Source organism: Rhinoraja longicauda, chromosome 3 (genome assembly GCF_053455715.1).
Source record: "Rhinoraja longicauda isolate Sanriku21f chromosome 3, sRhiLon1.1, whole genome shotgun sequence".
NCBI classification, from domain to species: domain Eukaryota; kingdom Metazoa; phylum Chordata; class Chondrichthyes; order Rajiformes; family Arhynchobatidae; genus Rhinoraja; species Rhinoraja longicauda.
The window spans coordinates 59,888,666-59,913,061 of NC_135955.1; the positions used below are offsets into that span (position 1 = coordinate 59,888,666).

General features: G+C 41.4%; 1 protein-coding gene across 13 annotated transcripts in view; it reads left to right on the forward strand.

The window, feature by feature from the left end:
• The window catches only part of LOC144592034 (protein prune homolog 2-like), a 255,624-nt gene that overhangs the window by 188,529 nt on the left and 42,699 nt on the right, over nt 1-24,396 (forward strand). For all 13 annotated transcript variants that reach the window (XM_078396228.1, XM_078396229.1, XM_078396232.1 and 10 more), the window contains 2 exons: nt 4,211-4,432; nt 19,603-19,779. In XM_078396228.1, coding sequence (XP_078252354.1) covers nt 4,211-4,432; nt 19,603-19,779 — 399 coding nt within the window. The remainder of the gene's footprint in view (nt 1-4,210; nt 4,433-19,602; nt 19,780-24,396) is intronic.

Below are 24,396 nucleotides of genomic sequence, written 5' to 3' on the forward strand. Positions count from 1 at the left end.
ACACAGCAAACGTTGCAGTTTTCTGTTGTAGATCTCTCGTCACAGCCTTCCAGTAGTAGAAGCAATCCTCGATCAAATTCTACTTTGATTTCAAGGACAGTCACTCTCACATCACTCCTAGAATTCAGCCCTTTGGTCTATTTGGTCCATCAAGTCCCAGGATTTTGTGTTCATCTTTGGTATAAACCAGCATCTTTAGTTCCTTCCTACACATTATGGCTAAACCTAATGTATTATGACCCAAATATTTTAAATTTAAACTCTTATAAAACTCTGGCTTTTAACAAGCCAAGAATATCTGTATCTGTATCTGGCAAAGAATATCTGTATCTGGTTGTTAATGATTAAAATAAAATGTGTCACGTGAGAGGCCCAAGCAATATTTCAGATTTGCTCTGTATGGTAGATTGAAATGTGGCAGGGGTTTGGGTGTAGATGGAGATTTAGATGGTGGATTAAATGCAGTGAAAGTGAACCTAAAACTTGTCGCAGAACATGGGTAGAGGTGGATAATGATCTGAGATGTGTGGAGGTCTGTTTTCACAAGATAACAATCAAACAGAGCACTTTCCCAGGCTTTCCTCAGTCAAGCAACCTTTAACAATCAGGTATGGTCTGATTGTCTGATCGGCAAGCAGCACAATGGCGCAGCCAGCTAGTTGTTGATAGGATGGTTCAGTTGCCCGATAACAGCTGGGAAGTCAAGTCAAGTCAAATTTATTTGTCACATACACATACTCGATGTGCAGTGAAATGAAAGTGGCAATGCCTGCGGGTTGTGCACAAAAATAATTACAGTTACAGCATATAAATAAAGTTAATAAGTTACTAAACATAGCACAAAAAGTGTCGACAAAAATTTAGTCTCTGGGGTTATCAAAGTTGACAGTCCTGATGGCCTGTGGGAAGAAGCTCCGTCTCATCCTCTCCGTTTTCACAGCGTGACAGCGGAGGCGTTTGCCTGACCGTAGCATCTGGAACAGTCCGTTACTGGGGTGGCAGGGGTCCCTCATGATCTTGCTTGCTCTGGATCTGCACCTCCTGATGTATAGGTCCTGCAGGGGGACGAGTGTAGTTCCCATGGTGCGTTCTGCCGAACGCACTACTCTCTGCAGGGCCATCCTGTCCTGGGCATAGCTGTTCCTGAATCTGGAGGTGTGCGTTTTAACAATTTTGGGTTGAGACTCGTTCTTGATAATGTTGGTGGCCTTGCCGAGGCAGCATGAAGTGTAAATGGAGTCAATGGAAGGGAGGTTGATTTGTGTGTTGGTAATGGGCAGTGTCCACAATTCTCTCGCAACATCTTGCGGTCTTGGATGGAACTGTATCTCCCCAAAACAAAATGATGCTGATTTTCTGTCATACTTTATAATTCCAATAACCACTGGTGTTAAATTACCACTGGGGCTGTAATTCCTTGGCTTATTCTTGCTAAGCTTTATGAAGAACGGCCCCGATGCGAAACATTGCCAATTCATGTCCTCCTAGAGATGTAAAACTATTCATTTAAAGCTTGCCGATATTGTCTGGCTGCATGCACCGATTGCTAGTTTAAACCTAATGACCCTACTTTTTCCCAGGATAACCTATACTCCTTGATATGTTTAAAATATTTGGGGATTTTCCTCAATCTTGCTGGCAGCCCCATTTCATTCCTCCACTGCACTCTCCTTAATACTTCGGCCCACTAAAATTTCTGTACTCTTCATGCATGCACGCAAAGTCTTCTACTAACATCCAGTAAGAAAGACTGGAGCAAATTGAAAAGGCAAAAGACTGACTTCTGTAATGGTGAGTACAGTGGGAAGAAGCAGAGATGGATTAACTACTCGATACTTCTAACTGAACATAGATGCAAATATTACAGTCTAGCCTTTTGTACCATATGTTGTTACCATCATGAAGAAGCTAAAACCTCCTCCTCCTGCAACTAGCGGTTTATTTGTCCACCATCATTCATGACTAAACATGGCAAAGACTACGGAGGTTTGACCTCTTGGTCAAAGGAAGGAAGGAAAAGCCTGGGAGCAATAGGCCAGTAAGTCTAACATCTGTGGTCGGAAGTTACTAGGGAGTGTTCTGAGAGATAAGATATATATGCATTTAGATAGACAAAGGCTGATTAGGGATAGTCAGCACGGGTTTGTACATCGGAGATCGTGTCTCACGAATGCTGCTGCTTGATTTATTTGAAGATGTAACCAAAAAGGTTGATGAGCCAAGAGTTGTAGATGGTTCTTATATGGATTTTAGCAAGACATTTGATAAGGTTTTGCATGGTAGGCTGCTCTGGATGATTAGATCACATTGGATCCAAGGAGAGCTAGCCGACTGGATAAAAAATTGTAATGAAGCAGGATGATGGTGGAAATTTGTTTTTCGGATTGGAGGCCTGTGACTTGTAGTATGCCACAGGGTTCAATGCTGGACCCATTGCTGTTTGTCATCAACATCAATGATTTGGATGAGAACATACAAGGCATGATTAGTTGATTTGTAGACGAAACTAAAGTGGGTGGTATTGTAGATAGTGCAGATGGTCGTGAAAACCTCCAGCAGGATCTTCATCGGTTGGGTAGGTGGGTTGAGGAATGGAAGTGTGAAGTGGTGCATTTTGGAAAGTCTAACCATGGCAGGACCTACATAATGAATGGCAGGGCTCTGGGTAGTGTTGTGGAGCAGAGGGATCTCGGAGTGCAGGTGCATGGTTCCTTGAGAGTGGCGTCACAGGTAGATAGGGTGGTCAAAAAGGCTCTCGGCACATTGGCCTTCATCAATCAGAGTACTGAGTATAAAAGTTGGAAGATAACATTACAGTTGTACAAGACATTAGTGAGGCCACATCGAGAGTATTGTGTTCAGGTTTGGTCACCCTGTTATTGGAAAAATGTTATTAAGCTGGAAAGGCTGCAGAGAAGACTTACGAGGCTATTGCCAGAACTTGTGGGCCTGAGCTACAGGGAGAGGCTGACCAGGCTAGGACTTTATTGCTTAGAGCGCAGGAGGATGAGGAGTGATCTTATAAAGATGTGTAAGATCGTGAGAGGAATAGATCGGGTAAATGCACAGTGTCTTTTGCCCAGAGTAAGGGAATCCAGAACCCAATGATATAGGTTTAAGGTGAGAGCGGAAAGAAGATAATGTACTGAGTAACCTGCGGGCATTTTCTTTACACATAGGTTGGTGGGTATATGGAATGAGCTGCAAGAGGAAGTGGTTGTGGCTGGTACTATAAAAAGACATTTGGACAGGTACATGGATGGGATAAGTTTAGAAGAATATGGGCCAAATGCAGGCAGGTGAACTAATGGTCGGCATGGGCAAGTTGGACCGAAGGGCCTATTTCCATGCTGTATGCTTCTATGGTCATGAGATCACAAATTTCTCTCTATTGCATGCTGTTTTTGCTCTTGATCATGTATATAGTCCTGTGCCACAGCTTTGCCAAGTTGTTACCTATTTGTTTTGGTATTTCTACTGTTGCTTCCAGCACATCCTTGTGCTCTCCTCATTGAACCAAAATGATCCTCTGCCTTGCATTATTGAAGTAAGGGATATGGTCATCAGGTTGAAAATTATTGGGTAATACATTCCTGCTGTAGCTGATGGTCCCTAGCACATCATGCATGTCTAATTTTGAGTTACCAGATGTATACTGAATCTCACCTATTTAGTTCAATGTTGGCACCACAGAACATGCTAAGGTGAAATTGTCCATTATCATTAATTGATCAAGCTCAGATCCTTCGACTGACAATTGATGTTTGCGCTCTGAGATCTACTTTGGTGAACAATACAATTGTCGGAAAACAGATTTTCTATGGAGTTCTTTAATTGTACTGTTTATTGGGCAATAATTTTAGATTGAATGTTAAGAACTAATATTTGTTGATTCTACTATAGGATTATGCATATGGACAGAATATAGATGCCATGCTCTATCCAACAAAGTTCTCTTTATAATTTTGTCATAATTTTTTTAATGACGATGAGAGTTTCCTCCTAATAAAGATCTTATTTTTGTAATTAAATTCATATATTAATTTGTATGCAGTGTATTGCCAAAAGGGGCGATGGAAATTGCACAAAATTTGTTTTTGCCACTTTTCTCATAATTATTATAAATTCAAAATGCAAAGTGCAGCAAATTGAGTTTTTTTTTTGCAAGATATCTAAATAACATAATTATTTTTCCCTCTTTTGTACTCAGTGCCACCAAATTCCCTGGATCTCAATGGATCCCACCCTGGAAAGAAAAAGCTAACAGCTCCTGAAATCAGCCTCTCACTTGATCAGAGTGAAGGCTCAATACTTTCTGATGATAATCTTGACACTCCCGAAGATCTTGACATCAATGTAGATGATCTTGAGACTCCTGATGAAGCAGATTCACTGGAATATTCAGGGCAGGGGAATGAACTGGAGTGGGAAGGTAAAAACAAATTAAATTTGAACACTTATTTCAATTCCTTTTTTGGATGTTTCTTCATAATTCTGCTTCAATAATATATTTTTGATTTATTCCTGGTTTTATTATTTTGTCTTTTATGGATATGCTTTGTGTAGATGGGACTTAAAATAACTGACTCATGCGAAAAGAACAATTTTTTGAATTTCATTGCTGTTTCCAATTAATATTATCTTCCCAAAAAAGATAACTGGAGACATGTGTCTGTGCTCAGTGCATTGTAAGATTATTAATTGCAATATCCTTGTTAAAATCCCTGGTTTTTAATTTTTGTACTGGTCTATGTCCAACTTAAAAATGTAACTGTTATAGCATAATTTTGAGAGAGAAGTCATTTTGCATCAGAAAGAAGAGAAAGTAACTGCAAATGGAATACAAGAAGGAACTCTTCACATTTTAAGTAGTAATGTGTCAATACCAGAAGGCTGCAGTACCTCTGTCATTTTCCATTAAATTGTGCTAATTTATTACTTCAGTATCAGATACAATACAATACAATATATCTTTATTGTCATTGTACAGGGTACAATGAGATTGGGAATGCGCATCCCATACGATGCAATAAATTAATTCGCAAGTCAGTATTAATTTAAAAAACCCAATGAAACAAATTAGAACAGTTTTAAAACAGAATAAAGTGCAAGTAGATCTGTGCCGGTTCACTGTGCGATGTGACCATCCGGCTCAGCAGGACCGGTTCATAGCAGCTATGGCCCTGGGGATGAAGCTGTTCCTGAGTCTGGAGGTGCGGGCGTAGAAGGCCTTGCATCGTCTGCCCGATGGTAGAAGTTCGAACAGACTGTTGCAGGGGTGTGAAGAGTCTTTGTGGATGCTGGTGGCTTTTCTGAGGAATCGTGTGTTGTAGATGCCCTCCAAGGCTGGTAGCTGTGTTCCGATGGTCCTCTGAGCTCTATGGACTACCCACTGAAGTGCTTTCCTCTCTGCCTCCGTGCAGCTGAGGTACCACACAGGGATGCCACGTGTTAGGATGCTCTCTATGGTGCAGCGGTAGAAGGTATCAACCCCATTGATCCTGGCCATCGGTGCTGTCACATTTTCCATTTTAATAACATCTCTTGATGACCTGTAAAGTCTAAATAACAAGGAAAATACATCTGATGTGGAAGGATGCGTAATACTTGCATCCATGAGTGAGGAGACATTCTATCATATGCTGGCTCCAGTTCTCCAGGTTGTAAAACCTGATGTATAAGTGCAAATATTTTCTGCAGCCACATTGATATGTGTGACTAGTCTTTTAACATCAGCTTTTTTACTTCTTTCATTTACACTTTTTGCATTGTCTTCATTCAGTGCTTTATCGTAAACTTGTCAATGTAATAACATCCTTCATAGTGCTGCAGGATTATAGTGAGCTCCATTCTGTAGTTTCATGAAGAGCTTAACAGTCCCTGTAATTACTTCAGTATAATAATTCTGAAAAAGCCGTGGCCTTGTCTGTCTTAATCAAGGTGCTGTCATCTATATTTATTTGTGTATGTGGTCAAGCGTGTGCCAGAGATGCACCAGAATCCAGCTGTGTGTACACTTGATTTTCCTGGCAGCCATTTGAAGGTAAATTTTGCCTCTATTCCCTTCAGCTATAGAATCATAGTCCTACAGCACAGAAACAGGTAGAAGGTATCAACCCCATTGATCCTGGCCATCGGTGCAACTCGTCCATGATGATCAAGATGGCTGATCTAAGCTAGTCCCAGTTGTCTGCGTTTGGTCTATACGCCTCTAATCCTTTTCCTATCCATGTATCTATCCAAATGTCTTTTAAATGTCATTAATGCCTCAACTACTACTTCTGGCAGCTCATTCCATGTACCCGCCATCTTCTTTATGAAAACTTTACCTCTCAGTTTTCTATTAACATTTTCTCCTCTCACCATAAATCTATGCCCTCTAGTTCACACTTGGAGTATGGTGTTCAGTTTTGGTCACTCTGCCATGGAAAGATGCCATTAAGCTGACGGTGCAGAGAAGTTTTGAGGATGTTACCAAGGCTCGAGGGCTTGAACTACAGCTGGAGGTTGGACAGGCAAGGACTTTATTCATTGGAGCACAGGAGGCAAAGGAATGGTAAGATAGGGGTGTATAAAATCATGAGGGCAGTGGATATGGTGAATGCACAGTCATTTTCCCAGTATAGAGGAATCAAGAACTAGAGGGCATAGATTTATGGTGAGAGGAGAAAATTTTAATAGAAAACTGAGAGGCAACTCTATCGGAATTTGTTAGTATTTCCCACCAGAGTTAGAGCAATTGTTTGAGGAGTGTGCTCCTTAAGTCACTGTGTTTGCTAATGAATTGGAGGAGGTTGACTTGATGACTTGGCTAGCTCCTTGGACTGTAGAATCTTTGAACGGCACCTCTGGCTGAGTCAGAATGGTGTCCTGACTCTTTGCTGTCCACTTTGGAACTCTTTGCAAGTTGTAAACTCAATGCAACATCACAGGCTGATTTATAAGCTAAATCCTCTTGTAATAACACCTGTTTGGGATAAAATTCCCATTAGAGACCATGGAGAAATTGAGAAGTCTAAGAATCAGTAGGACCCAGAGGACTTTAGTTTCCTTTTTCTCATCTGCAAAACTATTTACCACGAACGCTGTTGAAAATGTTCCATATGAGGATTAACATCTCTTCTGATCCCTTAAATTCTGATACTTTGTGATTGGAGGGTTTCATATTGTTCTGCAGTTTATTTTGGTCACTGGTGAATCAAATATTCCAATCAATGTACTGTGTTTGGCCATATCTAGTTGAGGTGAACCCTACCTCATTCCTATTGCAGTAACATGTAAAGTGTAAAACAGTGTAAAATTTAGGGAGAGCCTGAGCTCGAAGCTGAGTTAATCCGGATGCAGCCAGCTTTGTTTCTTGTTGGAGTGTTCCATCACGTGACATAGATGTATACATACCTCTTACAGCCATGACACATCTGTTCCTCCCAACCCCCTCCAATCCTTCCACCAAGGCCATGCCCTCTTCTTGCTGCTACCATTGGGCAGGGGATACAGAAGCTTGAAGTCACACACCACCAAGTTCAGGAACAGCTACTTTCCTACAACTAATAGATTCTTAACCCAACTCTTATCCTACATCGACAATGGAACATCACGGTCTACCTTTTGCACTATCATGGATCCGTTTGTTTTTCTAATTGGGTTTTGCACTTGTGTCCTTTTTTGTGCAGTCTTTTTTTCTTTTTTACTGCCTTGCAGATTTTTGTACATTTTATGTTTTGTGTGTTTGTCTGAGGAAGATTTTCATTGCACCTGTATTGCACTGTACTTGTGCTTTGACAATAAACTCAACTTGTCATATGCAGGACAAATAATTCTTCTTTAAGAGATTCAAGTCCCAATGAAGGGTGGGAAAGTCTAAAATCTGTAGGACCCAAACACTTGGTTTAGTTCTTCTGTGTATTATTGTAATTAAATCAGTAATCCTTCTGCACATTGTGATCAGGAAGTTGGGAATGGGGTGAAGGTCAAGTGTTGACGCACTTGACACCTCCACTGCTAAACTGCACAATGAGTCCAGGGATATAATCCAGTCAGGTTGATCTAAAGAGCTGACTACATTTTGCATCTGTCCCCTTAGTTTATGTCGTGGGGGGTATTGGACTTACTAAATTAACTTTATACTTTAGAGATACTTTGGAGATATAGCACAGAAACAGGTCCTTCAGCCCACCGAGTCCGCGCTGACCAGCGATCACCCTGTACATTAACACTCTCCAACACACGAGGGACAATTTGCAATTTTACCAAAGCTAATTAACATTCAAACCTCTTCGAAGTGTGGGAGGAAACAGAAGCACCTGAAGTGGTCACAGGGAGAATGTACAAGCTCCATACTGCCAGCACTCACAGGCAGGATTGAACCAAGGTCTCTGGCACTGTAAGGCAGTAGCTCTGCCGCTATGCCACAGTGCAGCCTTAAACTCTTGGCTTCTTTACCATGAAGAACCCGAACTGATTTGTAAGGAATAGGTGATTGAGGAACTAATTAATCACAAATGTAAACTGTTCCTGGTTCCACCATTTCACAAGCGAAACGAAACGGCTCCGCAGAATCCAGAAAACAGGATAGTAGCAGAAAACATGTGACTAAATGAACAGACAATCGATGGTGAGAGTAGAGGAAGCTTAGAAGCTCAATGACAGCCATGGAGTACCTTAGGCATGAGTGGATTCTTCAGTGCAGTAAAAATCATCTACGACCGAGATAAGAAAAGAAGCAGCCCAGTGAGAGCCATGAATGTAGGTGATCCTATTAGGGACAAAAAGGTACTGCATGCCTGCTGGAAGGAACTCTTCAAGACCTTTTCAGATTGACACAAAATCAAAGAGGTCAAATGCTAACTAACAAATAACAAGATAGACTCAAAATGCAAGGAGTACTCAGCGGCACAGGCAGCACCTCTGGAGAGAAGGAATGGGTGACGTTTTGGGTCAAAACCCTTCTTCCGTCTGAAGAAGGGTCTCCACCTGAAATGTCACTCATTCCTTCTATCCACAGATGCTGCCTGTCCCTCTGATTTACTCCAGCATTTTGTGTATTATTGGTGTAAATCGGCATTTGCAGTTCCTTCTTAACAAATAACAAGGCCTTGGGGACAGATGGGTTCCCTGCTGAAATCCTAAAATTCAGTAGCAAAGAGCTATAGTCACAAATCTACATTCTCATCACACACCACAATCAGAGACCAGTGCTGAACTACTATCTATCTCTTGGTGACCCGCGGACTATCCTTGATCAGACTTTGCTGGTTTTACCTTGCACTAAACGTTATTCCCTTATCATGTATCTATATGCTGCAAATGGCTCAATTGTAATCATGTATTGTCTTTCTGTTGACTAGATAGCACACATCAAAAGCTTTTCACTATACCTCAGTACACGTGACAATGAAGTAAACTGAACATAAATCTGACGGGAGAAAGATATACTAAATCATTACCATCTTCTAGAAACGACACAATCCATCTGTGGTAACTGCAGGGGTTCTCTCTGCTGTCTGCTGCAGGGGAATTCATCATCAAAAACAGCCTGATCTGAATACTTTATTTTGACTCTCCTACAACTTTCTATCCTGGTTTTTTTTTCTGTAGCCAACTTCCGAATCAGCTCCTTCACTGCAGAAACACCATCTCCACTGCTCCATCATCAGGTTCTGATTTTTCAGTAATTAAGCCAAAGTCCTACAGAACACATTCCAATTACACATGCAATTTCTTTCAAACCTTAGTGTTTGCATATCTTCGCATATAAAATCTTTTCAGGTTTGAACTTACGTGAGAGGCTCTATAAAGGTTAGTTGTTTTTGATATTTGCCATCAACCCCTGAGGGATTTGAATAATGAGAGGTTGTGTTCTAAGGAGAGGCTCACTGGGCTGGGGTTTTTATTCCCTAGACCACAGGTGGTTGAGAGGTGACCTTATGGAGATATAGACCATGAGGGGCATAGATAAGATGGAAGGTATTTAAGATGGATGGTAGCAATTTTTTTCCCTGGATAGGGCTGTCTAAAACTAGAGGGAATAGATTTAAGGTGCGACGGGAAAGTTTTAAAAGGAACCTGAGGGACAACATTTTCCACATTGAATGAGGTGGGTAATGGAATGAACTGCTAGAGGAATTTGTAGGGGCCGGGTACAATTACAACGTGTTAAAGACATTTAGACAGATTAATGGACAGGAAAGATTTAGTGTTATGGGCCAATCCAGACAAATCTAACTACAGTAGCTAGGATCTTGGCTGACATGAATGCATTGGGCCGAAGGGCCTGTTTCCCTGCTGTATAACATTATGATTCTGAGTTCTATTTTCGTAAGAAATAATTCTGTCTTATGTGTTTATGCTTATCTTTGTTTATAGAAACATAGAAAATAGGTGCAGGAGGAGGCCATTTGGCCTTTTGAGCCAACACGGCCATTCATTGTGATCATGGCTGATCATCCACAATCAGTAACCTGTGCCTGCCTTCTCCCCATATCCCTTGATTCCACTAGCCCCTAGAGCTCTATTAACTCTTTTAAGTTAATCCAGTGAATTGGCCTCCACTGCCTTCTGTGGCAGAGAATTCCACAAATTCATAACTCTCTGGGTGAAAATGTTTCTTTACACCTGAGTTTTAAATGGTCTCCCCTTTATTCGTAGACTGTGTCCCCTGGTTCTGGACTCCCCCAACATTGGGAACATTTTTCCTGCATCTAGCTTGTCTAGTCCTTTTATAATTGTATATGTCTCTATAAGATCCCCTCCCATCCTTCTAAACTCCAGTGAATACAAGCCTAGTCTTTCCAATCTTTCCTCATGTGACAGTCCCTCCATCCCAGGGATTATATTGGACATTTGAAACATTTAGTTTTACATTATAAAAGGACTGCTTCATTCGCTCGTGTGCCAGACGATGTTCTGCTATCGCTTTGCCACAGCCAGTGCCACAAGGACTGCTGATTTGGCATGAAAATGGCATTGAATATTTATCATCTGTAATCAAAGAAATGTACGTGGATTTACTGAGTGCACAAAGGAGTCTTTTAATCACTGAACACTCACCGCATAAAATGGGTCAGTGTCTCTCATGCAGAAAATAAGGAAAAAAATGAAAGGAATCCAGATTAGTAATTGTATACATCTCCAAAATCTATTCAGTGGTGAAGAAAAAATGTTTTCAAGCTTGTCGACAAATTCTGTTTTTGTCATTATACATTGTAGAAAATATTTTGATGCAGATGTTTGCTGTGGTCCTGAAAGAATTACAGATAACAACTTAATAAGCTTCAAATCATAATTTTTCCTGATATTTTCTTCCTTACTGATCCACTTTGCCCTTGGAAAAGGCTGCCAATGATATGAAATGTCATTGTGGTGTGCTAAAAGCTGCAAAATTCTCCAAATGTCACCTTTAAGTAAATGCAAATCTTTAAATAATACCTACACCAGGATCTTCAGCGTTTCTCTCGGATAATAATTATGGAAGAGAATTTGTTCTTAAAATTTCAATGCAATTACCAAACTGCAATTCTGGTCAAATTTGCACTAGAGCTTCAATTGTAGTTCTCTAAAACTTGAGCATTACTAAAATATATCTTGCAAGTTGTTGGTTCCTGTTTTCAGTCAACTAATTTAACATTTGCCATAGAAAGCATTAAATTGTGATGTGGTCAGTAACTGTTCTCAAATGAATGGGAATAGTTAATATGATATAAATTTAGACTGCAAAAATATCATGACTAGAATTTATAGTTCCCAGGTAAATAGATTGCATTGCTGCCGATGTCTATTATTTCAGTGTAGGATTTTAACAATTTATTTCAAATGGACAAATCAAGTTGGCAAAATAATTGACAAAGAAAAATCTAAGGAAAGGCTAAGTGTAGGTCTGGAGTTTAGGTTTGTGGTGATTCTTGAAATTTAACAGGAAGGCAAATCTTCAGCAAGGAAATTGATTAGGTTTCAGTGAAAAAGTGGTATTTAAAAAATAAAATGCTGCTCTGGCATATTAGAACACAGTACAGTACAGGAGCAGACCCTTTGGCCCAGAATGTCCTTGCTGAATATGATGCCATGCCAAATTAATCCCCTTTACCTGCATCACATCCCTCCATTCCCTGTATATCCATGTACCTATCTAAAAGCCTTTTAAATGCCTCTCCCAAAGGGTGGAGAAATGGCAGATGGAGTTTTATCCAAACAAGTGTGAGGTGTTGCATTTTAGGAGGTCAGATGTAAGGGAAAAATACACAATTAAGGGCACCTTAACAGTATTAATGTACAGAGAGATCTTGGGGCCCAAGTCCATTATTCACTGAAAATGGCAACACAAGTAGACAGAATGACAAAGAAGGCATGCATAGGTCATACTTGCTTTCATAGGTCAGGCCATTGAGTGTAGTAGTCGGGATGTTATGAAGCAGCTTTATAGACATTGTTTAGGCTGCATTTGGGGAGGGATTGGATAGGCTGGGTTTGTTTTGCTTGGAGTGAAGAAGACGAGGAGATGATCTGTTAGAATTAAATAAGATTATGAAAGGCATGCAAAAGGTAGATGGTCAAAATCTTTTTCGCATAGGAATGGTATAAAATAAAAGAATGCATCATTTTAAAGCAAGAGGAAAGAGACTAAAAGGGGATCATATGAGTGTTTTTGTTCAAGAGTGTTTAATATCTGGAATTCAATGCTAGAGGAGGTATGGAATCAGATATAATTACCCTATTGAAGAGGCTTTTAACCAGACACTTAAATAGACGAGGCATTGAGGCTATGGTTGTAAAGCTAGCAAATGGGTTTAATAAAGATAGACAAAAAGCTCAGCACAGATGTGGTGGACGATAGGGCCTGTTTTTTTGTGCTGTTTGACTCTAGCCTTATGGCAGGTTGGAGTGTGAGGAGTGATTGGGTTATGAAAATTAAAGATGTCATTCAAGGAGGCCAACCTTTGGGATCTGCTTTGTTTGTGTGCAAGCCTGAGGTATCTGACAGGCATTAATAAAGCTAGAAATGCAGATTGGACAGCTGAATGTTAAATAAATCTCCCACGTTTGACAGGATGTTAGTCTGTAATGTGCCAGAAAATCCCATCTGTTTGCACTAGCAGGGGTGGAAAATCAAACAAATCTAATGGAAATGGAAATATCTCAGAATCTATACAAAATTTCAAATTAATACCGTGCAAGAAAAATCTCTCTAGGCAAGGCTAACATTTCAGGCAAAAAAGTCAAGAAATGTATGGAAAGCAAACTGGTTGTGCACTTCATTGCAAAGCTTTGAACATAGAACAGTACATGTTGGAATACCCTACACTTTCTTCTTTCTTTCGTATGTCAACTACAACAATCAAAAGTGGCAATTGGTGCTTCAGAGTACCGTAGTTGACTCTTTGCTGCAAAATTTGCCAGTTCCGTACTACCCAGGGTGGACGCTGAGGATGTAAAGCACTGATCTCACATAGAAACATAGAAAATAGGTGCAGGAGGAGGCCTTTTGGCCCTTCGAGCCAGCACCGCCATTCATTGTGATCATGGCTGATCATCCATAATCAGCCTGCCTTCTCCCTATATCTCTTGATTCCACTGGCCCCTGGAGCTCTACCTAACTCTTTTAAATCCATCCAGTGAAGTGGCCTCCACTGCCTTTTGTGGCAGAGAATTCCCCAAATTCATAACCCTCTGGGTGAAAAAGTTACTTCTCACCTCAGTTTTAAATGGCCTCCCCTTTATTTTTAGACTGTGTCCCCTGATTCTGGACTCCCCCAACATTGGGAACATTTTTCCTGCATCTCGCTTGTCCAGTCCTTTTATAATTTTATACGTATCTATAAGATCCCCTCTCATCCTTCTAAACTCCAGTGAATACAAGCCCAGTCTCTCCAATCCCTCCATCCAGGGATTCACCTCGTGAACCTAAGCTGCACTGCCTCAATAGCAAGGACGTCCTTCCTCAAATTAGGAGAACAAAACTGCACACATTACTCTAGATGTGGTCTCACCAGGGCCCTATACAACTGCAGAAGGACCTCTTTGCTCCTATACTCAAATCCTCTCGTTTTGAAGGCCAACATGCCATTAGCTTTCTTCACTGCCTGCTGTACATACACGCTTACTTTTAGTGACTGGTGTACAACGACACCAAGGTCTCGTTGCACTTCCCCTTTACCTAATCTGACACCATTGAGATAATAATCTGTCTCCTTGTTTTTGCCGCCAAAGTGGATAACCTCACATTTATTTACATTATACTGCATCTGCCATGCATCTGCTCACTCACTCAACCTGTCCAAGTCACCCTGCAAACTCCTAACACCTTCTTTGCAGTTCACACTGCCACCCAGCTTTGTGTCATCCACAAACTTGCTAGTATTACTTCTAATTCCATCACCCAAATCATTAATATATATTGTAAATAGTTGTGGCCCCGGCACCGAGCCTTGCGGCACTCCACTCGCCACTGCCTGCCATTCTGACAAGGACCCGTTTATTCCTACTCTTTGCTTCCTGTCTGCCAACCAATTCTCTATTCATGTCAATACCCCAATACCGTGTGCTCTAATTTTGCTCACCAATCTCCGTGTGGGACCTTATCAAAGGCTTTCTGAAAGTCTAGATACACTACATCCACTCGCTCTCCTTCGTCCATTTTACTTGTCACATCCTCAAAAAATTCCAGATTAGTCAAGCAGGATTTCCCCTTCATAAATCCATGCTGACTTTTCATATTTTCATATTTTCATATTTCATATTTCAGATACAGCGCGGAAACAGGCCTTTTCGGCCCACCAAGTCCGCACCGCCCAGCGATCCCCGCACACTAACACTATCCTACACACACTAGGGACAATTTTTACATTTACCCAGTCAATTAACCTACATACCTGTACGTCTTTGGAGTGTGGGAGGAAACCGAAGATCTCGGAGAAAACCCACGCAGGTCACGGGGAGAACGTACAAACTCCTTACAGTACAGCGCCCGTAGTCAGGATCGAACCTGAGTCTCCGGCACTGCATTCGCTGTAAGGCAACAACTCTTTTTACCACTTTTTACCAATCTTTTTACCACTATCCAAATGCGCCGTTATTACCCCTTGTCTCTGCCTGCTCATGTCCCACCGAACATATTTCCATCTACCTCGACTCCATCCTATCCCCCCCTGGTTAAATCCCTCCCTACCTACGTCCAAGACACGTCACACGCTCTCCATCTCCTCGATAACTTCCGGTTCCCAGGCCCCCACTCCCCCACTCCCTCATCTTTACCATGGATGTCCAGTCACTCCACATTTCCATCCCCCACAAGGATGGTCTCAAAGCCCTCCGTTTCTTCCTCGACCGTAGAACCAGCCAATTCCCATCAAAACACTCTCCTCCGCCTAGCAGAGCTGGTTCTTACCCCAACTTACACCCTATATCCAGGCTACTGTTTGGGAGTCTGTAGATAACCCCCATTAGTGTCTTCTTACCTTTACAATTCCTCAACTCTATTCACAGTGACTCTACATCATCAGTCGCAATGCCACCCCTCGCAAGGGACTGAATTCCATCACAATGCAGGCACTCCACGAATAAACTCTTAAGTATGTTCTGCAAGTCAGAATCGCCATCCCCATCCCCTGCCCAAAATATCTCACTGAGCGCATTACCTGTCTCAGCAGTGTTCAGCTGCATTCGAGGCACTTTTTGCAGTGCACGGCCTTCTGGGGAAGCACCACCGCCATTGCTGGCTTGTTTCCGATATAAATTTGAGCGATTGTACAGTGTTATGGAAATTACAAACTGTCTTGATTGCACGAGGGATTGTTTTAGTTTTTGGTTTTTGAGATACAGTGTGGGTACAGACCCTTCGAGTCCACACCGACCAACGATCCCGTGCATTAACATTACCCTACACACACTAGGGACAATTTTACATTTATACAATTATACCAAGCCAATTAACCTACAAACCTGTACACCGTTGGAGTGTTGGAGGAAACCAAAGATCTCGGAGAAAACCCACGCAGGTCACGGGGAGAACGCACAAACTCAGTACAGACAATCCCTATTTGGGATTGAACCCGGGTGTCTGGCGCTGTAAGGCAGTAGCTCAATTGTATCTTCAGAATTCTAGATAGGTTATCAATAAGTTAGTGTGGCTTTGTGTGCTGGTAGTAATATCTCATTTTGATCCTCTCAATTTCTTCAGGTTAAAACTGTAGCCATGGGCACTTTCATGCGCCCCAGTTATGCCTGTCCATGTTCTCCAGACATGCTGCCTGACCTGCAGTGTCACTCCAACACTTTGTGTAAGGCAGCATCTGCAGTTCCTTGATTCTATATGCCTGCCTTTTTGATGGTTATGTCAAACTGTCTTTACACTTTTAATATGCACTGATACCATCCCTTGTTACATCGATGACTGCATTGGGGCTGCTCCTGCACCCGTGCAGAACTCAGTGATTTCTTTAACTTTACTACTAACTTCCACCTTGCCCACCGATTCCTCCAGGACTGCACCTTCTCTCACCCTGCCTCTTGCAAATACGCTATCGCGTACTCTCAATTTATCCATCCCTGCTGCATCTGCTCCCAGGTTGAGATGTCACCTATCCATATTCTCCAGAGATGCTGCCTGGTCTGCTGAGTTAATCCAGAACTTTGTGTCTTTTTTTTGTAAACCAGCATCTATAAATTTCTTGTTTCCACTGTGCAATCCCATGATGAGATTCAGTCACCATGCTACCATTGCTTATGCCAAGACAGGTATCTTCTAGTCATTTAATTCGTACTGACTATTCTCATAACACTACTCTGCTGGAACAAATGTGTATTTATATCTATCATCTTTGGCAAGAGATAATACAATAAATTATTGGAGGTTTTAAAAATTCCTTAAAAAAATGTTGCACTGGTTTATCTGAATTATTCACTGTGACAGCTGTTTCTATCAATAGTTTTAACATTCACACGTGGAATGAAGAAACAGTGACCAGAAGCATAAAGCCATTCGTTGCAGTAGTGCTAGATTAAATAAAGTGTGACAGATGGCAAGAACAATATATATAAACTGTAAAATCTGACTGCAAGCCACAGTTCTGCAGAACCACCAATGACTTTTTATACAAATCATCATAATCATACTTTAATCATAATCATACTTTATTAGCCAAGTATGTTTTGAAACATACGAGGAATTTCATTTGCCATACAGTCATAACAATAAAAAGCAACAGAACACACAAAATACATTTTAACATGAACATCCACCACAGTGACTCCTCCACATTCCTCACTGTGATGGAAGGCGAAAAAAAGTTCAGTCTCTTCCCTTCTTTGTCCTACAGCGGACAGGGGCCTCTAACCTTCCGTTGACGGGACAATCTTATCCCCCCATAGCCGGCGGCGGGCCTTCCTCATTAGGGCAATCAAGGTCCTGTATCGGGGGGGAATCTCAGCTTCCCCGCACTGGGTGAGCGGACCCCGGGTCGGGGCCAGTCGAACTTCGTGCGGCTTTGGTGCTTCCCTATCTCGGTCTCAATCCGAGACTGCGAGCTCCTTGACGTTAACGTCCGCAAGCCGCGGTTCGAGCGTCAGTTCCTGGCAAGGAATTGCACGCTCTGATGGTAAGGGCACGTCCCGCAGTGGGGCTTAAAGTCAGTCCCAGGCAAGGCCTCCAGCTCCATGATGTTAGGCCGCAGTACGACTGGAGATACGGTCCGGAAAAAAATTGCATTTCCGGCAAGGTAAGAGATTGAAAAAAAGGTTTGCCCAACCCCCCCACCCACCCGCCACATAAAACATACCACAGAACATTAACATATACTTTCAAACTCACCAAAAAAAATCAAAAAGGGCAGATAGACTGTAGGGGAGGCTGCCATCGAAGTGCCACCCGGTGGAATTCATGATAATAAAATTAGTATGTCGTTATAAAGGCAAAATAAATCCTCAAAGGTAGTGTGATTTAACTATATTTCAGACTTTTATATTTATATATAAATAGATATCAATATCATTGATTTTGTGGCATGGCTTGAACTTTGTTCTGCAAAGACAGATGCAAAGCTCACCCATTAAATGCATTTTGCACATAACTTTCTTTACTCCACTTGAAATCCATTATAGCTTTAGGAAAGGGTCAAAAAAACATTTCAAACCACAGGCCACATTTGTGGAGATTGACAGAAATGGAAAAATATTATGAAATGGAAATATATTAACTGGAGGGAAAACTATTGTGCAACGGCCGTGTAAGCAAGGGGCATTGTAACGTGGATGTATAACGTTACAGTGTTGGATGCACTTCCAGCCAGTGTGAGTGGAGAGTAGTCCTGACTGCCATTCCACATTACAACTCCAGAGGACAACATTACGTATAGTATATTTTAGAGAAATTGGAAGCAGGCATGAGGCTTTAATTGACTGGCTCTATACCTGGTTGTCTTTCCAGATGAATGTTAACCAGATTACAGATTAGTTTATTATATATATCGGGGTGTAAAGAAATACTTTGTTCACATGAAGCTCAGAGCGTAAACAGTAAATACAGTATAAACCCTTCAGTCTTACCTAAAGGCCTCCCTGGCATCCATGTTTTCTAACGCAATGGAGCCCTCCCCGATACTTGCATTCTAGAGAGTTGGGTCCATTGGTTGTTCTTGAGATCACTAATGCATTTAAATGGCTTAAAAGCCCACTACTTGTGGTTGCAGGTTTCAATTTTTAAAAATCCAATGCTTCCAGGTGCTGTACTTTTGTTCTGTAGAGTTGATCTGTTGGTTTCATCAGACGATTGTAGGATCACTGTGCTTTTAAATCATAAGATCATAAGTGACAGGAGCAGAATTAGGACATTCGGCCCATCACATCTACTCCGCCATTCAATCATGGCTGATCTATCTCTTCCTCTTAACCCCATTCTCCTGCCTTCTCCTCATAACCTCTGACACCTGTACTAATCAAGAATCTATCTATCTCTGCCTTAAATATATCCATTGACTTTGCCTCCACAGATTCACCACCCACTGAAAAAAGTCCTCCTCATCTTCCTAAAAGAATGTCCTTTAATTCTGAGGCTATGACCTATAGTCCTAGACTCTCTCACTAGTGTAAACATCCTGTCCACATCCACCCTATCCAAGCCTTTCACTATTCTGTACGCTTCAATGAGGTTACCCCTCATTGTTCTAGACTCCAGCGAGTGCAGGCCCAGTATCATTAAACGCTCATCACATGTTAACCTGTTCATTCCAGGGATCATTCTTGTCAACCTCCTCTGGATCCTCTCCAGAGCCAGCACATCTTTCCTCAGATATGGTGCCCAAAATTGCTCACAATATTCCAAATGTGGCCTGATCAGCATCTTATAGAGCCTCAGCATTACATCCCTGTTTTGTGTACAAACCCTCAAAATAAATGACTAGCATGAGCATTTGCTTTCTTTACTACCGATTCGACTTGCAGATTAACTTTTTGGGAATCCTGCAGCAGCACTTCCAAGTCCCTTTGCACATCCAATTTCTGGATTCTCTCCCCATTTAGAAAATGATCTACGCCATTATTCCTACTTCTTTTATGAAACACTATTGCATATATAACTGAATGTTGAAGTATTTATTTCAAGTATTCTCTTTTCAGATGAAACACCGAGTGCAATCAATACTGGAAGAGAAGTGGCAGACCCTATACCAGAATACACAGCTGAAGAGGAACGCACAGACAACCGGTTATGGAGAACAGTTGTCATTGGCGAGCAAGAACACAGGATTGATATGAAAGCTATTGAACCTTACAGAAAAGTAGTTTCTCACGGGGGTAAGACAATTCATCAAAGTACTTTCTTACCAGTCTAAATGAAGGGACTTGACCCAATACGTTGACTGTCTACTTTCCTCCACAGATGCTGCCTGATCTGCTGAGAACCTCCAGCTGTTCTTCTTTATCTTGCTCCAGATTTTCGTAGCTGTAGTTTTTTGTGCCCTCATCAAAGTACTTCTCTATTAGAGGAAAAACATTGGATAACTGAGATTATATACCAAGCAAAATGTTATTGTTTATTTGGCTCAACTCTGGTGCCAATTGTAAGGAAGTTTGGATTTTGGATTTTCCAAAACTAAAAGTGATTATCAACTTCATTCATTTAAATCTGGGGCTTCAGGTAAACAAATCCTATAATTTCTGAATTAAAAGCAATGGAACCCCACAAACAATTAGAAGTAGAGATTGCATTTAATTTAACGAATTTTTAAAAGCAGACATAAATAATCACCAAACGCTGGAATGCTGAATTTTTATACGTCTTACACACGTACAGTGAATTTTTTTTTAGAAAATCACACTACATGACATGGTCTCTGAAGGTAGTAGTAACTGATCAATCTTAGAATATGAGATCAAAAGAAATGGTAGCAGGAATGCACTGTCCAGTCATTCAAACCTGCTCCATCATACATGAAACTCAGATGTGTTTTAATCTTGGAGTCATTCTTCAGTATTATTCCCACCTCGCTCGATCCAGAAATCTCTTGAACTCTGCCTTGAATGAATCCTTCGACTGAGCCTTGCAAAGATTGACCATTCTCTGAGACAAGATGTTAATCATTTCAGTCTTAGACAACTCCTTGAAGACAGAAATTTCCTTAGCAGTTAACAGTCATACGGCATAAAAGTGAAGTTGGGAATTGTTAGAATAGACTAGACCAAGTGGACCTGTTGGGTCCAAACCTCTCCTGCATTGGGGCACCACCCTCTACTCCCCTTCCCCTCCCCCTCCCCCTCGGGAAATGAACAATCCTTCGATATCCACCATTAATCTACGGAATCTAAATGCTACATTGGTAGGAAGATATTTGGCAAGAAAGTATCACCTGATGTTATTATTAATTACGCCTGTTAAAAGCACATTCCTTCACTTATCTGCTGATTAGGAGGAAGCTCATAGAGCTATTTTGGATTGTAACTGTTTTTGAAGCTGTGATATATCCAGACAATCTCCAAATTGTTGGATAAATGTCTATGTTAAATTGGTTTTAGCCTGGGCTGTGAAACAGATAACTGATTGTAACAGAACATGTTGGAGGGTCAGCAACTCACATTCTGCTTGGATAGCTTACAACCTAATGGTATGTACTTTGAATTTTAGGTAACAACCCCCTCACCCCATTCCACCCATCCTTTTAATTCCCCTCTTTTCCCTGTACCCCACCCAGATTCACACTCATTTGTCCTCTTTCCCATCCTCAGTTCCCTCCTCATATATTTCTTCGCTAACCTTTACAATTCATACCACCTATCCTGATCTCACATTTTCTGTCTTTTCATCTCTGGCTTTTGTCCAACTATCTGCCAGTCAAAAACACCCTCCACGCCTCCTCTGTATCCACCGATCACATGCCAGGCTTTAGCTCCCTTGTTTCTTCCAGCTTTCTCCCACCTCCTCCTCAAATCTGTGTTAAAAAGGGTCCCGGCCCGAAACGTCACCTATCCATGTTCTCCAGATATGGCGTCTGGCTGGCTGAGTTACTTTCTCTGCTTGTTTTTTTTTCTGCTGTCAGCAGTAATTAACTGCCACGTGATAGCCCGTGAATTGAAAAAAATCTAAAATAGGCAAAAAGAAAATTTAAAGTGTACTACTTGAACATACATCCCTCCCAATCCTTCTGAATTTGTCGGAAAGTTTCCGCTTTCTTATTTCATTTCCACCATTCGGATTTCGCCTCACATTTTTCCGCAAAACAGTCGATAATTGCAATTTGTCAATTCAGCCGCTAGAGGTCGCTAAGGGTTCTGCAAGAAATCCCCCCGCCCTGGAAGTCTCCCCGAAAATGTGGCACCTAGGCTGGGCAAGGCAGCCAATCTCGACCTCATCGGGATTTCCATGGCCGATCGGTGGGTTGAATTTGCAATCTGCGGCCGGGGCTCTGGAACTCCAGCCCAGCTGGAGCCAGCGCATCTATCCCCATAGGCGACATCCTTAGCCGGCTGGATAAACCAGCAAAGCTCTGGAACCAAGAGTGCCAGAAAATCAGTGATGGAACTGTAATGACTATATATTAAATTTAAGTGCAAGATTATATAACTATATTAATAAATTAAGACGGGGTTAAAATATAAAAGCCAATTACCACCTTTTCGGGCTGATTATCAATTAATGTGCAAATTTACTTCAACAAGTACTTCCGTATGCTTAGTTGAGTCGCATATTTCAACTCTTTCTTCATAACTTAGTCATACATTTTATGACCATTGTTCTTTTATTCAATACCAAGAGAATTTGGATGTGTAAGGAAAAAGCAAAATAGAAAAAACAAAACAAAACATTTTTTTCTTTGTGTTGCAAAAGTATCTATGTTCATTAACCTTTCTATAAATAACAGAATATACTCATGATAGGGGGTAAGAACTACAGACTGTTGGAAATAATAGTCGTTTCTCACACATAAATGTAGCGCAACGCCTATGCGCATTTGGCATGCATACTTGTTTTGCTGAAAGGTTGCATTATGTGTCATATTATGAATTTTGATGTAAAATTCTGAATTTTGGACATCAAAATTATGAATTTATAAAATCAAATGTTGAGAATTGGCCAAGATAGACTGGCAATTGATTCTTAAAGGGTTGATGGTGGATAGGCAATGGGAGGCATTTAACGACCGCATGGATGAACTACAACAATTGTTCATCCCAGTTTGGCAAAAGAATAAATCAGGGAAGGTAGTGCATCCGTGGCTAACAAGGGAAATTAGGGATAGTATCAAAACAAAAGATGAAGCATACAAATTGGCAAGAAAAAGCAGCCTACCAGAGGACTGGGAGAAATTCAGAGTCCAGCAGAGGAGGACAAATGGCTTAATTAGGAAAGGGAAAATAGATTATGAAAGAAAACTGGCAGGGAACATAAAAACTGACTGCAAAAGCTTTTATAGATATGTGAAGAGAAAAAGATTAGTTAAAACAAATGTAGGTCCCTTGCAGTCAGAAACAGGTGAATTGATCATGGGGAACAAGGACATGGCAGACCAATTGAATAACTACTTTGGTTCTGTCTTCACTAAGGAAGACATAAATAATCTGCCGGAAATAGCAAGGGACCGGGGGTCAAATGAGATGGAGGAACTGAGTGAAATCCAGGTTAGTCGGGAAGTGGTGTTAGGTAAATTGAATGGATTAAAGGCCGATAAATCCCCAGGGCCAGATAGGCTGCATCCCAGAGTGCTTAAGGAGGTAGCCCCAGAAATAGTGGATGCATTAGTGATAATTTTTCAAAACTCTTTAGATTCTGGAGTAGTTCCTGAGGATTGGAGGGTAGCTAATGTAACCCCACTTTTCAAAAAGGGAGGGAGAGAGAAAACGGGGAATTACAGACCAGTTAGTCTAACATCGGTAGTGGGGAAAATGCCAGAGTCAGTTATTAAAGATGGGATAGCAGCACATTTGGAAAGTGGTGAAATCATTGGACAAAGTCAGCATGGATTTATGAAAGGTAAATCATGTCTGACGAATCTTATAGAATTTTTAGAGGATGTAACTAGTAGAGTGGATAAGGGAGAACCAGTGGATGTGTTATATCTGGACTTCCAGAACGCTTTCGACAAGGTCCCACATAAGAGATTAGAATGCAAACTTAAAGCACACGGTATATTGTGGGTTCAGTATTGATGTGGATAGAGAACTGGCTGGCAGACAGGAAGCAAAGAGTAGGAATAAACGGGTCCTTTTCAGAATGGCAGGCAGTGACTAGTGGGGTACCGCAAGGCTCAGTGCTGGGACCCCAGCTATTTACAATATATATTAATGATTTGGACGAGGGAATTGAATGCAACATCTCCAAGTTTGCAGATGACACGAAGCTGGGGGGCAGTGTTAGCTGTGAGGAGGATGCTAGGAGGCTGCAAGGTGACTTGGATAGGTTAGGTGAGTGGGCAAATGCATGGCAGATGCAGTATAATGCAGTATAATGTGGATAAATGTGAGGTTATCACTTTGCTGGCAAGAACAGGAAAGCAGACTATTATCTGAATGGTGGCAGTGAAGAAAACGAATGGTATGTTCGCATTCATAGCAAAAGGATTTGAGTATAGGAGCAGGGAGGTTCTACTGCAGTTGTACAGGGCATTGGAGAGACCACACCTGGAGTATTGTGTACAGTTTTGGTCTCCTAATCTGAGGAAATACATTCTTGCCATAGAGGGAGTACAGAGAAGGTTCACCAGATTGATTCCTGGGATGGCAGGACTTTCATATGAAGAAAGACTGGATAGACTCGGCTTGTACTCGCTGGAATTTAGAAGACTGAGGGGGGATCTTATAGAAACTTACAAAATTCTTAAGGGGTTGGACAGGCTAGATGCAGGAAGATTGTTCCCGATGTTGGGGAAGTCCAGAACAAGGGGTCACAGTTTAAGGATAAGGGGGAAGTCTTTTAGGACT